Source organism: Pantherophis guttatus, chromosome 2 (genome assembly GCF_059756535.1).
Source record: "Pantherophis guttatus breed Tessera chromosome 2, ASM5975653v1, whole genome shotgun sequence".
NCBI classification, from domain to species: Eukaryota; Metazoa; Chordata; class Lepidosauria; order Squamata; family Colubridae; genus Pantherophis; species Pantherophis guttatus.
The window spans coordinates 66,908,694-66,924,021 of record NC_142064.1 but is presented as its reverse complement, the minus strand read 5'-3'; the positions used below and the strand labels follow the sequence as shown (position 1 = coordinate 66,924,021).

The window sequence follows — 15,328 nt, the reverse complement described above, 5'->3', positions numbered from 1 at the left end:
ATTTGTATTTGATATCATTGACCATGGTATTATCAGGATTGGTTTGGGCTGTTGGGAATGGGTGGTATTGTCATGCAGTGATTCTCCTCTTCCTTCTGTGACTGGTTCAAGTTAGGGTTGTGGGGAGGAGAAGTCCCCTACAGTGTGGAGTGTTTCAGGGCTCTAGCCTCATTTTCCTCTTTAAATCTATATGAGATTTCTGGAGAAGATCATCCAGCAGCATAGCATGCAGTATTATCAGATACTCAGCTATGTATCTCCAATTCTGGACTGGCCCATGACACTGTTCAGCTGTTGGCCCAGTGCCTGGAAGCTGTGAGGCTCTGGATGGGGCCGAACCAGCTGTGAGTCAACCAAAATAAAATGGAGTGGCTTGGGATTTTTGGCTCTTCTGGTTCTGGTGAGGTATCACTTTGACTGGCTAGTGTTCCGTCAGATAAAACTGGTGTGCAGTTTGTGGCCTCTCCTGGACTTCCGCTCGTGCTTAAGATGCTTTCTGTGGAAACCATTGAGGAACTGGCATGGTTCAAAAATGGTCCAAAAATGTTTGGACTGATTGGACTGTACATTCCTACTTCCTTCAAATCTATGTTTTCCTTAACATAACAAAATGCTTGTTCCTGAAGTACTTAAATGTGAGATGAAGATGATAACTGTAATGATAAATTGGAATGCATATGGGTTAATCCTTATTTATTGCTGAACTCTTTTTATTTAAATTCTAGGCTTTTGTAAACAATTTTCAGATGGCAAAGGAAGCAATTACTGAAGCCACTGTTCAAGCTGCTGAAAAAGCAGCCTCAGGTGTAAAGGAATTAGCTAAGCAGAGTTCCCGAATGGCATTGGACATTAACATTAAAGCACCTGTTGTCATAATCCCACAATCAGCGGTATCTACTGATGTTTTAGTTGCTGATTTTGGTATGATCACCATAAAAAATGAGTTTATACTTGTGAAAACAAAACTTCGTTACAGTGTCCCACCAGTTCTTGACAGTATTTGTGTGAAGCTGAGTGAACTAAAATTATTCAGGTAAGTTAAAATGGTTTCATAATTTTTCTAAATTATAATTATAAATTATAATATAATTATAATTTCAAACTAAGGAACTTAATTGGAAGAGTATGATGTGGTGTGCTACGGTTAACAACCTCAGCTTTATATTGTATAACCACCAAAAAGAAATTTTGAAAAAAACTAATTCCTCCATCAGATACAGACTTTCCTCGCCATTCTTTTTCTCTTCTCCTTTTCAAAACTATTTTATAATTTCAAATTAATTAAAATAGCTCCAAAAACCTTGAGTATTTTGTTTGAAAGTCCTTTTCCTTGACAACCTGCCTCCTCAATTTAAATGTTGACAAATAATAGAACAAAAATCCATTGTTGTAAGTCAGTATAGATTTCTGCTGACACTAGAGAAATATTTTTGCTTTAGGAACCCTTATGTCTGAAAAATCCACACTTCTCAATGACTTCCAAGTACTGAAGTAAAGCAATAAGAATATAATGAATCTTTAGTATAGAATAATTAATTCAAAATCATTTTTGCAATCTAAATTGAGTTTTTCCAAAGTATGCTGAAGTATTAAATTAATTCATTAGTTATACAGTATGTACAATTCTAAGGCAATAGTAACTTGGATACTAAACTTGCTCCATCCAGAAAGTTCCAAATTTCTTATTGTTTTCTGCTATATCCTTACCTAGCTGCAAGGTACAAGGGGCATAGAAAAATAGAAAAAATGTTAAGCAATTTGCAGTGGATTTCAAGGACAAATAATTAGGGGAATTTGGGGAAAAGGAAAAAGAATCTCCTGTTCTAGTCCAGACTTCTCTTTATGTAGTTTTCCTTTCTTTAAGGCTAAAAGTCCCAAGATACTTCAGTTGCGGGAAAAGAATGCAAAACTAAAAGAACCTTAAAACCAAGCGGAGAGCCTGGTCCTCTTTCCAGCTGCTTTCTGTAATTCTCAGCAGTATTTTTTTATTATTTAATGACAAAAATGACATATTTTTGTTCTTTTTATAGTTGCTGATCTTCAGTATATATTTGAAAAAATATAAGTAGATAAAAACAGGTACAGATATAGTAATATGGACAGAGAAAAAACAAATTTAAAGCTAATAAATGTCAACACTATATAACTAGAAACTTGCTTTATTATGAAATATATATATATTTTTTATAAACGTATCTCTCTTGAGCTTTAGGCTAAAAATAGTTAATATTGTTCAAATCATTAAAAGTGAATTATAAATAGTAAATGATGCATTCCACCATTGCTATAAGCTATGCCATTAGTTGATATATGAAGAAATTTTAATTTTGGGACAATCATTTTAGATTCTAATATAAACATTATTTCCAAATATGCTTAAATTCCTCGTCTGATTTGCTTGTTAAATATAAAGTTATGCTAGATATCAAGGTGAAGTTTCATAATTTATTTATCCAGAGAGCAAATCAAAAGTCTTTTCAAATAAAAGGCGTATAAAATCCTTACAACTTCTGACATACACAAAGCCAATTATGTATATTTTGAAGGAATGTATGGTTTGGTATAATTTTGTAACAATACTTTGCATTCTGTGAATGAATTCTGTGAATGAATTTTTTAAATGTTATCTAATTCTGGGTTTTATTTAATTGACCAAACTAAGTAATAATTTTAATTAGCAATTTTATGATGTTTGTGTGTCTATATTTTTCTCAACTGTACACCGCCCTGGGTCCTACGGGAGAAAGGCGGTATAGAAATATAATAAATAAATAAATAAATAAATAAATAAATAAATAAATAAATAAATAAATAAATAAATAAATAAATAAATAAATTCTAATAGGATTGCACCTTTCAGAATGTATTTATTCTACAGGGAATTGTAGTTAATTTAAATCGCTTTCCTGTTCCTAATTTTATTTAATGCATCACTTTGCATATTTTTCATTTTTATTTTCAGATCAAATATTATGAGTGGATTATTACAAAATGAATTACAACTACTGCAGCCACTAAATCTTGAAGTTAAAGTTGAACGCAATTTAGCTGCTCTTTGGTATCATGAAATTCCTGACATTAACATATTTGGGCGTCTCAAGCCAATTAATGTAAGTTCTTTATTTAGATGTTTTCAAAAATTGATCCCATGCACAATTTGAACACAGATATTCCTAAAGTATATTTTAAAAACATACCAGTAGCTTTTAGCATGATTAATGTCAAATAGAATACAAATATATTATCTATGTTATGTCATACTATGTTCATAGCTATATTTTGCAACTTAACAATTTATAAAGGCAAGAAAAAAATTAGGAAATAAGGTTTTGTGCTGTTTATGGAGATTCTCAGTCATCCAGGTTATGGTTGTCCCAAAGATGCTTTTTCTAAAGGCAACTGGACTTCATTTTGTTTTTCCTTGAAGACGTTTTGCTTCTTATCCAAGAAGCATCTGTGAAAAAGCACTTTTGGGACAAAGTCTTGTGCTGTATCCAGGTTGACTTTGGGCAGACCCACTTTTTTTTATTTTATTTTATTTATTTTTTTGGATTTAGTCCGAGACTTAAAATCTATTTTTTGCCAAGGCCTGTATTTATTTGTTTGTTTGTTTATAAGACTTCCCATCTTAAAACTAAACCCTGGGTTGTGGTTATAAAACCAAATAATATACAAAATATTACACATATTTTATAAATTCAAACATCGTACAAAAGATAAAAAGCAAAGCAAAAAATAGAAAATAACAAAAATAAACTCATTTTCATAAATTTAAACGCTTATATCATTGTGTGTATCTATAAGCTGCTCTCAGCCATTTGAGAGTGATTGGCATATAAAAGTGGTAAATAAGCCAGTAAATAAAAGGTCACACACAAACCATGGCATAAGGTATTATTCTAAAGGCCAATCCAATCATGAGGTGGATTTAGAACTCTCCTGATCTGTATATACATGCACCTGTTGACACATTCCATATATATTCTAAAGACACCCACTTTAAGGATTAAGGAGTAAACAGTGAGAATAGAGAAAAATGAAATGCAGAAAGTACAGACAGTGGCAATTGTTAACTAAGTAGTTGTTTATATTAGCAAAGATACTGTGCTAATAGGGGACTTAGTGGCTCAGTGGCTAAGATGCTGAGCTTGTTGATCAAAAGGTTGGCAGTTCAGCAGTTCGAATCCCTAATGCCACTCGGTGAGCTCCAGTTACTTGTCCCAGCTTCTGCCAGTTCGAAAGCACGTAGAAAATCCAAGTAGAAAAATAGGGCCACGTTTGGTGGGAAGGTAACCGTTCCGTGCACCTTTGGTGTTTAGTCATGCCGGCCACAGCACCATGGAGAGAGTCTTCGGTCAGCGCTGGCTCTTCGGCTTTGAAACGGAGCTGAGCACTGCCCCCTAGAGTCAGGAACAACTAGCACATATGTGCGAGGGGAACCTTTACCTTACTGTGCTAATGAGAGAAATGAGGGATTTTGGCAAAAAGAAAGGAGAAATCATTTTTTACTGCACAAAAACATTCATAGGACAACTTTTATTGCAAAGTCATATTTGAAGTTATTTCTGTAAATTTCAAACATTCTCAAACAAAAATAATGCTTTGTATTACCTGCTTTTTCCCCTAAAGCTAATTCTCAGTGAAGCAGATATAACTACAATGTTGAGAACTTTGAATGAAAATTTAGGAGATAGCTCTGAACCTCCATCTGTACAAGAAAAAAAAGACGTGCTAAGCATTCATAGTGGAGCTGCAAGTGTCTCCCAGCATTCTGGAGGTATTTTATTTTAAGTTAAGATAATTCTATTTTGCTAGTAAAACATAATTGTTTTGTTCTTTAACAATTAATTAAATAATATTTCATATTGGTCGAAGTGATTGTGTTAGAGTTGTATAGTTATATAATTAGAGCATGTATATATGCTTAGAAGTAGATTTATTTAGTGAGACCTGATTAAAAACCTCTTCAGGGTTTATTCAAAATACTCTTCTCATATTTATTGTGAGCAGAAATCACTATGTTAGTACCAAACACCTTGTTATGCCTTCTACATATAAAGAGAAACTATCTGTTGTAGAGATCCTTTTCTATCCGTAGAGGGTTTCCAGGTGATTACAGACCTTGATTTTTCAATCAGCCTCAATCGTCTGGGGAGCCTGCATGGATAGTAGAAGTTCAGCTATACAGATGGTCATCCTTTACATGTGGTGAGTGGTGAAAGGATAATGGGGTTACCACACTTCTTCCCATTTTCCTTGCATGCAGTAAGACTATCCCTGACTATCTGAATGTTTTAAGACACACAGTTTTACAACTTTAGATACTGCAGGCCATTTTTCTGATGAAAGCTTTTCATAGCAATAGTACTTAATACAATTTATTCAGTGAAAAGTATTTCTCTTTTAAAATGTTCTGGGTTAAAAATTCTTCACTTTTTTGATGCTTAATATATCTTTTGTATATATGTTTAATATGTATGTCTCTAATGTTTAAAGCTGGAACAACAGTGGTGACGTCAGCTGTGGTAGAAATGCATTCCTCGGTTAAAGTAAAAACAACATTAAAACTAGACTTTCAGTTTGATTCTCTGACTCTAGTTTTGTACAGCCCACAGTCCAAGCAGGTAAGGAAAATACAGTCTTTGAAATTAAATCATTGTAATTTTTCAGCACAGTGGAAAAAGCATTTATCCATTCAAATCTAATAAGGAAATTAAAAAACCCCTATAGTGATAATTGCTGGATAATGAAGAATTAGGTTTTATTCTTCTTTTGGTCTTCTGTATGAGCTTTTAACAGTAAAAAGACAATGTGTGTACTTATGTAAGCAAAACTGTTTTGTTTCATTAAAAAAGCTAAATTATTTGGACATAATCCATATTTTTGATGTGCTTGTTATTTAATTCATATCAATACCACCTATGCAGCAGAACAGACTATATGTTTGTTCAGATCTACTTTAGGCAATCTCTTATTTAGTTAAAAGAAAGACAACCTGAATTTAAGATAACAAAAGAAGAATAGATGGAAATAAACAGTACACATAAATACATAAGCACATACAAAAATCTTGTACAAGGTACAGCTTCCCCTCCTCGTTATCCTTAAGATGCCATCTGTATACTACTAGTCTAGTCTTCTTTATTTATTGATTATTCATGATCCTTAAGGGTGAAACTGCATCATAAAAGCAACAATTTTTTTTTAAAATTTGATTTATATGCCGCCCTTCTCCGGAGACTCAGGGCGGCTTACAATGTGCTCAGCAATAGCCTTCATCCTTTTGTATATTTATATAAAGTCAGCTTATTGCCCTCACAACTGGGTCCTCAATTTACCTACCTTAGAAAGGATGGAAGGCTGAGTCAACCTTGAGCCTTGGCGAGATTCGAACCTATAGTAATTGCAGGCAGCTGGTCTTAATAACCAGCTTAATAACAGGGTGCCTTAGACCACTGTACTACCAAGGCTCTTCATTTTGAATCAATGTATCTCAAATGGACTAACTTATAGAATGCACCCCAAATCTGGGAATTAAATTTGGGAAATTTGGCTGTTTCAGTGCTACTAGCTGCTGCTGCTGTCATGTGATCTTCATTTTCAACAGTCTGTGACAGGTTACCAGTTCTCCCACTCTTCCCCACCTAGCAGCAGCCTCTTGCCTGCTTGCTGGAAAGAGAAGGAGAGAGAAACGGAGGAAGGAACTCCCTTGTATCTTTCGTGGCCCATACCACTCCCCCTTGTGCTCCCTGACCTGTGCTGCTGTCTAGTGCACTTTCCTTGACCCATGCCACCCTTCCTGCTTTTCTTCTCAGACCCACATACCATTTCTTGTACATTACCATGTGCCCTTCGTGATCTATGCCATTTCCCTGTGCACGTCCCCTGTCCTGCGTGGCACCTCTTGGACAACCCCACGCATCCTTCCCGACCCAGGTCCACCTCTAATAAGAGAAATTGAAGAATCAGTTTGGTGCAGTGGTTAAGGCACCCAGTTGGAAATTTGGAAACTATGAATTGAAGTCCTGTCTTAGGCACAAAACCAACTGGATGAGTTTGGGTCAGTCCCCCTCTCAGTCCTAGGTAGGAGGCAATGGAAAACCACTTCCAGAGAACCTTCCAAGAAAAGTACAGTGACCAATCCAGGCACTCATTAGGAATTAATACTGAATATTTTGAAAATGTTTCCACGAAATTGCAAAGGCTGACTTGAAGGTAGGTAGGTAGGTAGGTAGGTAGGAAGGAAGGAAGGAAGGAAGGAAGGAAGGAAAAGGAAGGAAGGAAATTTGTACATTTCTTCTGTGAATTATTTGTTTACTGTATTAAGCAATGTATTAAGCAATTGATTTTTTTTTCTTTTCAAAACAGCCTCAAGTTAAGGATGAACGAGATAATAGTCTAAAACTTGCAGAATTTAAATTACTGTTAATTGCTGCTGCTCTCAAGATGTTATCAGATGGGTCACTGAATGCTTCAGTTAAGTTAACAAATTGCACCTTAGATGATAAACGAGAAACTGTACAGAAGGCTACACCAAGGTGATCATTTCCCCCCCCCCAAAAGAATAAAACTTAAAATTGTTTATATTGAATATTTGTGCTGACAGCAATAAAAAAAATGTGCTTACAAATGTTAAGTGAGATAAAAAAAATGATACTTTAAATGCATGCAAATAATATTTACTTATATAAAAAAGATGTGTAGTTTTCACTGCTTCTAATACTTGGGACAGCTTGTTGGGAAGTTGTTTTTTTGTTTTGTTTTGTTTTTTTGGCACCCTTTCTTCCTCACCCTCCAAAAGGCTAAACATTTGAATTTAATTAGTAAGTGCAAATTCATAGTTATGTAAAACACTATAAAATTACATATTAATATACTTGCATCTGAAGTTCTAGCTAGCTTAATGATATTGGATCAAGAGTGTGGATTCTTGGAATATGACTACATGCATTCATGGAAAGGGATGAAATCTAGTGGACTTTCCTGATGAAGGAAGGGGGACAGATACTTGCTGATTTTTTTTTTCCATTTCATCTAATCTTATGTTATGACTTCTGGTTTGATATCACAATGAGATCAGACGCGAGGAGCGGGGCTCTGCAAACTTGTGCCGAATCCTCCTCATTGGAGTCCCCCCCCCAAAGGGGCTAAAGTCACCCTTGTAGGGGTGACAAAGGAAGGAGGGTCACCCTGCAGGTCGCAGAGAGAGGTAGCTCTCCAGCTGGACCCAGGGATTCCCTCCCATCCAACGACAAAAAGGAGAGGCAGCCATTATGGCTACCATGAAGCTGGGGCAGCTGAAGAAACAAAGAATGTGCCGGGGTGGTGTAGATGAACAGTAATTGGAACTGGGTGAGGTGATTCTTATGTTACCTAGAACCTAACCCAAAGAAAATAAACCCTGGAAAAGAGACTCTTTAAATGCTTGTCAAAGCGGCAAATAATTACAGAGAGAAAAATTATAGACCCGAAAAAAAGGAACTAAAAGGAGAGCACAAAATCTTTAAAATATAGAAAGATTTGATTTTTAAACTTTATTGGCAATATTTTGGTAAGGCATTTTAAAATGCTGGAATTATTTGTCTGAATATTTACTATTTGCAAAAAACTGAAATATTTGTCAGATTTTGTACAATGTTGAAATTTAGTTTGAAGGCGCCATCTACTGGTGAATGTAATATATACTAAACTCCTACAACCTTGGAAAGTACTGATAAAACAAAGGGGGGAAAAAGTGGAAATAAATAACACCTGGAGGACTGCTGTGCTATCTACTGTTCTATATCTGTCTACTTCATGGTTATAAGAGGTTTAACTGTGAGATTATGGAAGACTAAAGAAAGCGACTTTTAAGTGCCAAGATCTATGATTGAATTTACAGAGTGGATTTAAGGAGATATTTGGAAATCTTCCTGGATTACCTAAATGGAACTAATTGACTAACTGTGGGACACAAAGAACTATAACTATTGCATTCCCTTGAGGAGCAACGCTAGGATTGAGCAAATGGTTTCTAAACTGGCTTTCTGAGGTCATAGACAATTGAGACTTTGGGGTGGTGGCAGACTACTGACAGACTATTGAGCAATATTTGGACCTATCAAAATAAAACAAGATGTTGCATCAGGGGGAGATGAGTGGATTTCAAAAAGAAGTGGTGTTGATGACCAAAGTACTGTACTTATGATAGGTTGATAAAGAACCACAGGGAAATAAAAGACTTAATATATGACATTGTGGGGAATCAGAAAATGTTCAACAAGGGACAATGAATAAAGACCATAAAACACAGGAAATAGAGGAGATAGTAGAAAGACCAGAGTAAAAGACAGAACAGATAAATCAACAAATAAAACAAGAAGAGAGGAAGGAAAAGACAATAAAGACTTACGAATCAAATAAGGGATAATATATATTAAGAGATCAAAAAATGGGGTTGGATAAAAAGAAATATATTTTTGAAGAGAAGATAGAGGCTTGGGCAGATCCTCTGGAGGTTCAGCAGCAAAAGATAGTAGAGATGGAATAAATATTTGGGTTAAATAAACTTATTGTGTTACTTTAAATATTGTTTGGAAGATCTTCAAATTTAGAGCACTATTGTGGGTCTATTAGTATAGATAAACTGGCAAAAATCTTTCTTATTTCTGCTCAGTGGAACTTTAGATTGAATAATGGGAATTAATACCATTAAATATGTAGAGGACCTCTGCCACCTAAATCAATTTAGGACAATTTGGATATATGTGTGCTTCAGTACATACAAAAAGTAGTGATTCAACCATATTTTTAGTTTCAAAATTTGGAAATCAGTTTGGGCCTTACTAACTTACTCTGCCACCCATCTCACAAATAGTGACTACATAATCAGTGGTGTTCAGATGAAGTTGATGAGAATCTTTAAAACAGATTTAGAAAATATTTGAATTGATATATGAATATTCTATAAATGACAAAGTTTTGCAAGGATAGAAGAATATGGAGAAGTATTAATTAATTAATTAAGCTGGTGTTGACATCTGGCCACGAAATGGCTTAAGACTCCATCCACTGCTGTGAGAGAGCAGTGGAGTTATTGACTTGGACATGATTGGATATCCTTTTCCGGATTTTGGAACAACTTGATTGACCCCCTGTCCATGGGTGTCCCCCGATTATTCAGATGTATTCACCAGCAGAGCTTCTTATTCTGCGAGACTCCCCCCTCTCGCAGGTGTGGCCCTCCACTCTGTGACGGGCTTTGGCACCCCGAGAGGTGGCATGCTGCAAAAAGGGGATTGAGGGGTTTTCTGGGGAAATTTTTAGACAGATTTTTAAGGGGTTTTAAGGGGCGGGAGGGTTGTATGGGTTTGGGGGTTAACCCACGGGGGGAGGGATCTGGCTCAGCTGTCAGTTGGGCCACGGAGGGTGCGGTTTCCGGGGGTAAGGGGGGCATTAGTGTTCATTCTGCTGAGGGCTTTACCATCACTACGCTGAGTGGGAGGGGCAGATACGGCAGGAGCAGGGGACCATATCACGTGGTGGGGGCACGCACTCACTACCTTCGAGCGGTGGCATGCCCTGGTCCCCATAGCCCTTCTCGTTCCCCAGGCTGTTCAGACTCTCAGGGCCCGAGCCTTCGGCTGTTGTTGTGCAATGCCAGGTCTGTGGTAAATAAAGCCCCCCTCATCTGTGATCTTATTCAGGAGGGGGGAGCAGACCTGGCAGGCATTACGGAGGTTGGTTGGGCCAGGAGGTGGGAGTTCTCCTCATAGACGTGTGCCCACCAGGCTTCCGCGCATTCCACCAGCCGAGAGCTCAGGGCAGGGGTGGGGGGTGGCGGTTATAAAGGAAGATCTTGATCCGAGGGAGACCACTGTTCCACAGATAGCCGGATGTGAGTCCCTTCTTGTGAAGTGGGGCCGTGGAGTGCAGATGGGTTTGTTGATCACGTACCTGGCTCCCTGCCGTGTGGCAACGACTCTGCTTGAGCTGCTTAACGTCATAGCCGAGGTGGCGGTTGATACCCCCAGACTTTTGGTCATGGGGGATTTCAACCTGCCATCTATCGGTGAAACTTCTGAGGTGGCTCGGGAGTTCATGGCTTCCATCACGGCCATGGACCTGACTCAGTTAATTCATGGCCCTACTCACTCGGGTGGGCACACTCTGGACTTAGTTTTTATCTCTAGTGGTCCATGGTCGGGTGGTCTTCATACAGGGGATATAGTCATCGAACCCTTGTTATGGTCTGACCACTCGCTCCTTCGACTTGACTTTCTAACCGCTGCACCCCGCCGCAGGGAGGTGGGATCGACTAAGTGGTTCCACCCCAGGCGCCTGATGGATCCTGACAGGTTCCAGGTGGAGCTTGGGCCAATTCCTGAGACTCTGGCTCATGACTCGGCTGAAGTCCTGGTGGCCGCCTGGGACAGTGCGGCCGCCGGGGCTTTGGACCGCATTGTGCCTTTGCGGCCTTCTGACCCGGCACCGAACTCACCTAGCTCCTTGGTTCTCCGAGGAGCTGAGGGAGATGAAGCGCTGAAAAGACACCTGGAGAGCGGTTGGAGGACCAGCCGTTCCGAATCCGACCAAACGCTGGTTAGGTCTTATATTAAGACCTACCTAGTGGCGATAAAAGCGGCAAAATCTAGCTATTTTGCCGCCCTTATTGCGTCATCAGATAATCGCCCAGCTGCCGTGTTTAGGGTGACCCGCTCCCTCCTCCATCAGGGAGCGCAGGATGATCCCTTGCAGGGTCGAGCTGGGGATTTTGTGCAGTATCTGCATGACAAGATCGCTCTGATTCAGGAAGGCCTGGCCTCTGACTGGGTAAATCCAGACGGGATGACTGAGGCAGGTCTTGAGAATGTTATCTGGGAGGAGTTCGATCCTGTGGCTCCTGAGGACGTTGACAGGATTCTGGGACGGCTGAACACGACCACATGTTTATTGGACCCGTGTCCCTCCTGGTTGGTGCTGGCTTCCCGGGAGGTTACATGAGGCTGGCTCCAGAGGATTATTAACGCTTCCTTGAGCGAGGGTGTCCTGCCGGCCGCCTTGAAAGAGGCGGTGGTGAGGCCCCTCCTGAAGAAGCCCTCTCTGGATCTGGCTGTTTTGGCTAACTATCGTCCAGTCTCCAACCTTTGTTTTATTGCGAGACTGTGGTGGCGCAACAGCTTCCACAGTACCTGGATGAAGCTGTCTATCTAGATCCGCTCCAGTCCGGTTTCAGGCCTGGGCACAGCACGGAAACGGCATTGGTCGCGTTGGTGGATGATCTTTGGAGGGCTCGGGATAGGGGTTGCTCCTCTATCCTGGTCCTGTTAGATCTCTCAGCGGCTTTTGATACCATCGACCATGGTATCATGTTGCGCCAGCTGGAGGGGTTGGGAGTGGGGGGCACCGTTTTGCGGTGGTTCTCCTCCTACATCTCTGACCGGTCGCAATCTGTGTTGCCAGGGGGGCAGCAGTCGACCCCAAGGCACCTTGTCTGTGGGGTGCCGCAAGGGTCGGTCCTCTCGCCCCTTCTGTTCAACATTTATGTGAAGCCGCTGGGTGAGATCATCCGTGGCTTTGGGGTGGAGTTCCATCAGTACGCTGATGATACTCAGCTGTACATCTCCACCCCAGGCCACCCCAACGATGCCCTTGAAGTGATGTCCCGGTGCCTGGAGGCCGTGCGGGCCTGGATGGGGAGAAACAGGCTCCGACTCAACCCTTCCAAGACTGAGTGGCTGTGGCTTCCGGCGTCCCAATATAGCCAGCTGGTGCCATTGCTGGTTATTGGGGGCGAATCATTGGCCCCCACGGAAAGGGCTCGCAACTTGGGCATCCTCCTGGATACACGGCTGTCTTTAGAAGAGCATATGACGGCTGTGGCCAGGGGGGCTTTTTATCAGGTCCGCCTGATACGCCAGTTGCATCCCATTCTAGATCGGGACTCCCTATGCACGGTCACTCAAGCACTCATCACTTCCCGTCTGGACTACTGCAATGCTCTCTACATGGGGCTCCCCTTGGGGTAAACCCGGAGGCTCCAGTTGGTCCAGAATGCAGCCGCGTGGGGGATTATGGGAATGACTGGGCGCTCCCATGTGACACCTGCGCGAGCTGCACTGGCTTCCTGTGGTCTTCAGGGTGCGCTTCAAGGTTATCACCTTTAAAGCGCTCCATGGCTTAGGGCCGGGGTATTTACGAGACTGCCTTCTGCCGCCAATAGCCTCCCACCTGCCAGTACGCTCCCACAGAGAGGGACTCCTCAGGGTGCCGTCGGCTGGCGACCCCCAGGGGGAGAGCCTTCTCTGTGGCGGCACCTGCCCTCTGGAACGACCTGCCCCCAGAGATACGCACAATACCAGACCTCTGGACTTTTCGTCGGGCCCTGAAAACACATCTTTTTCACCTTGATCCCATACCTTCAATTTTAATTTGTAATTGGTTTTAACCTGGGTTGTTTTAATTGGATAGCCAAATTATTTAATGTTTTTAAATTGCTTTTAAATTTTATATGTTATGTTTTACCATGGCTGTTCACCGCCCTGAGTCCTGTTGGAGAAGGGCGGTATACAAATTAAATTAAATAAATAATAAATTAATTAATACTTTATTAATTTAAAGTATTTAAATTACTTTATTAATATAAAGTAGATTTAACTATTTCCCCCCCCTTATCTGCCATCTTTGTTTTTTTCCTTATTATTTCTCACTTGCCTTCTGGACTAAGCCTTAATGTGGGCTGTTAAAAATGTTTAATAAATATGTGTGCATATATAATTGTTTCAAGTTGTATTCTGCATTTCCACACCTGTGAAATTCAAGGCAATTAGCAGACAAAAATAACCAAATAATATAATCCAAAATATTTTTTAAAAAATTGGTATAATATAGCAACTATACCTGAAAAATGAAGATTGTGGACATATTAAAAGTATTTTAAAGGTTCATAAAAGTGATAGCAATTCCCCTGATATATATACTTAATATATTCATCATTCCAAAGGTAATCTTTAGGTTTGGCCAAAATAGATTTTTTTTAAAAAAAAATTAATAACAGTTTGAAATGTGAGAAGATTAGAACTCTGAAAGGAAACTTTTATGTATATAAAGCTTTAAAAGATGGCATAAAGCATATCTGTTTCTCAAAGGCCATTTAAATAATTATGGAATGACAAACAGAGCAAAAAGTAAAATAGATAAACTTCCAGATTTTATAATTTTATGTGATTTGAGAGCTATATTTAAGATTATGCACATACAGTCTTCTATTATTGATAAATAATAAACTTTTATAAGTTATTATTCTGTCAACTTGTCTTTCAGAATGGTAGAAATGAAACATGGATCTGAAAAGAAAGTCATGGTGAATATAAGCTATAAACAGGGGAGAGATGGCACCACCGTTGTGGACACAATTGTTGAGGAAACCTATCTCTGTGCTAGTGTAGAATTTCTGCTTGCTGTTGCAGAAGTTTTTCTAAATGCTAATGCTGAAAGCACTGCTGCAAATAAAAACTTCAGGCAAACACTGGCTACAAAAGAACAAGGTCAGTAATTGGTACCAATATATTTTAGATACTGATTAATACCTTTGGCTTCATTACGAGGCTGTAACTTTGTCTGCATGATGCTGTGATAAGCATCTTACTCAGAAATTTTATATTTAAATTAGATTTATGCTATATTTCAAGTGTTCCTACATTTAAATTTTGCTGAATTGAATATAATTATAAGGGGTTATGTGATTCCTTGCTGTGCAAGTCATCCTCGTTTCTGAGGAGGCTGTCAGAGAATTAAGAGAGTGTTCTAAAGCATGTGAAATAAATGTCAGTCAGTAAGTTATCATTTTGAAATTCATTGTTTATTAAACTATAAGTGAAAAAAGAGGAAAATGCAGGCAGCTATTTACAGTTGCAGTGTACAACATGTCTTGAAATTAAAGAAGCAGAAATATTCTAAATCCAGAGCAGTAAAATGAAGATAGAGGCAAAAAAATACAGTAAATATTTTTATTCCGAAGTTTATAAACATTATTAATCTTTGCTAAAGCTGAAGCATTGAAATATTTTAACATTCATAAAAATGAATGAAAAAACATACTACAGACTATAAAACTGTCTTTTATTACAGCAGCTCCCAACCTTTTGGGCATCAGGGACTAGTTCCATGGAGAGGTTTTTCTGTGGACAGGAGGGAGCATGATTTTGCATGCTGCCTGCATTCCGCAGATGGGGCTTCTCTTGTTTGCATGGACCCCTGTGTTATTAGACAGCAGGTTTTTCCAATTACTACAATTTTTTAATGGAAATAGTTACATTTTGATAGGGCAACAATGATTCTTTAAAAACAA

General features: G+C 39.2%; 1 protein-coding gene across 3 annotated transcripts in view; it reads left to right on the top strand.

Moving 5' to 3' along the window:
- The window catches only part of VPS13A (vacuolar protein sorting 13 homolog A), a 116,863-nt gene that overhangs the window by 50,516 nt on the left and 51,019 nt on the right, over positions 1-15,328 (top strand). For all 3 annotated transcript variants that reach the window (XM_034410198.3, XM_034410200.3, XM_034410199.3), the window contains exons 33-38: positions 726-1,033; positions 2,963-3,110; positions 4,630-4,777; positions 5,497-5,624; positions 7,369-7,538; positions 14,302-14,525. In XM_034410198.3, the coding sequence (XP_034266089.1) occupies positions 726-1,033; positions 2,963-3,110; positions 4,630-4,777; positions 5,497-5,624; positions 7,369-7,538; positions 14,302-14,525 (1,126 nt within the window). The remainder of the gene's footprint in view (positions 1-725; positions 1,034-2,962; positions 3,111-4,629; positions 4,778-5,496; positions 5,625-7,368; positions 7,539-14,301; positions 14,526-15,328) is intronic.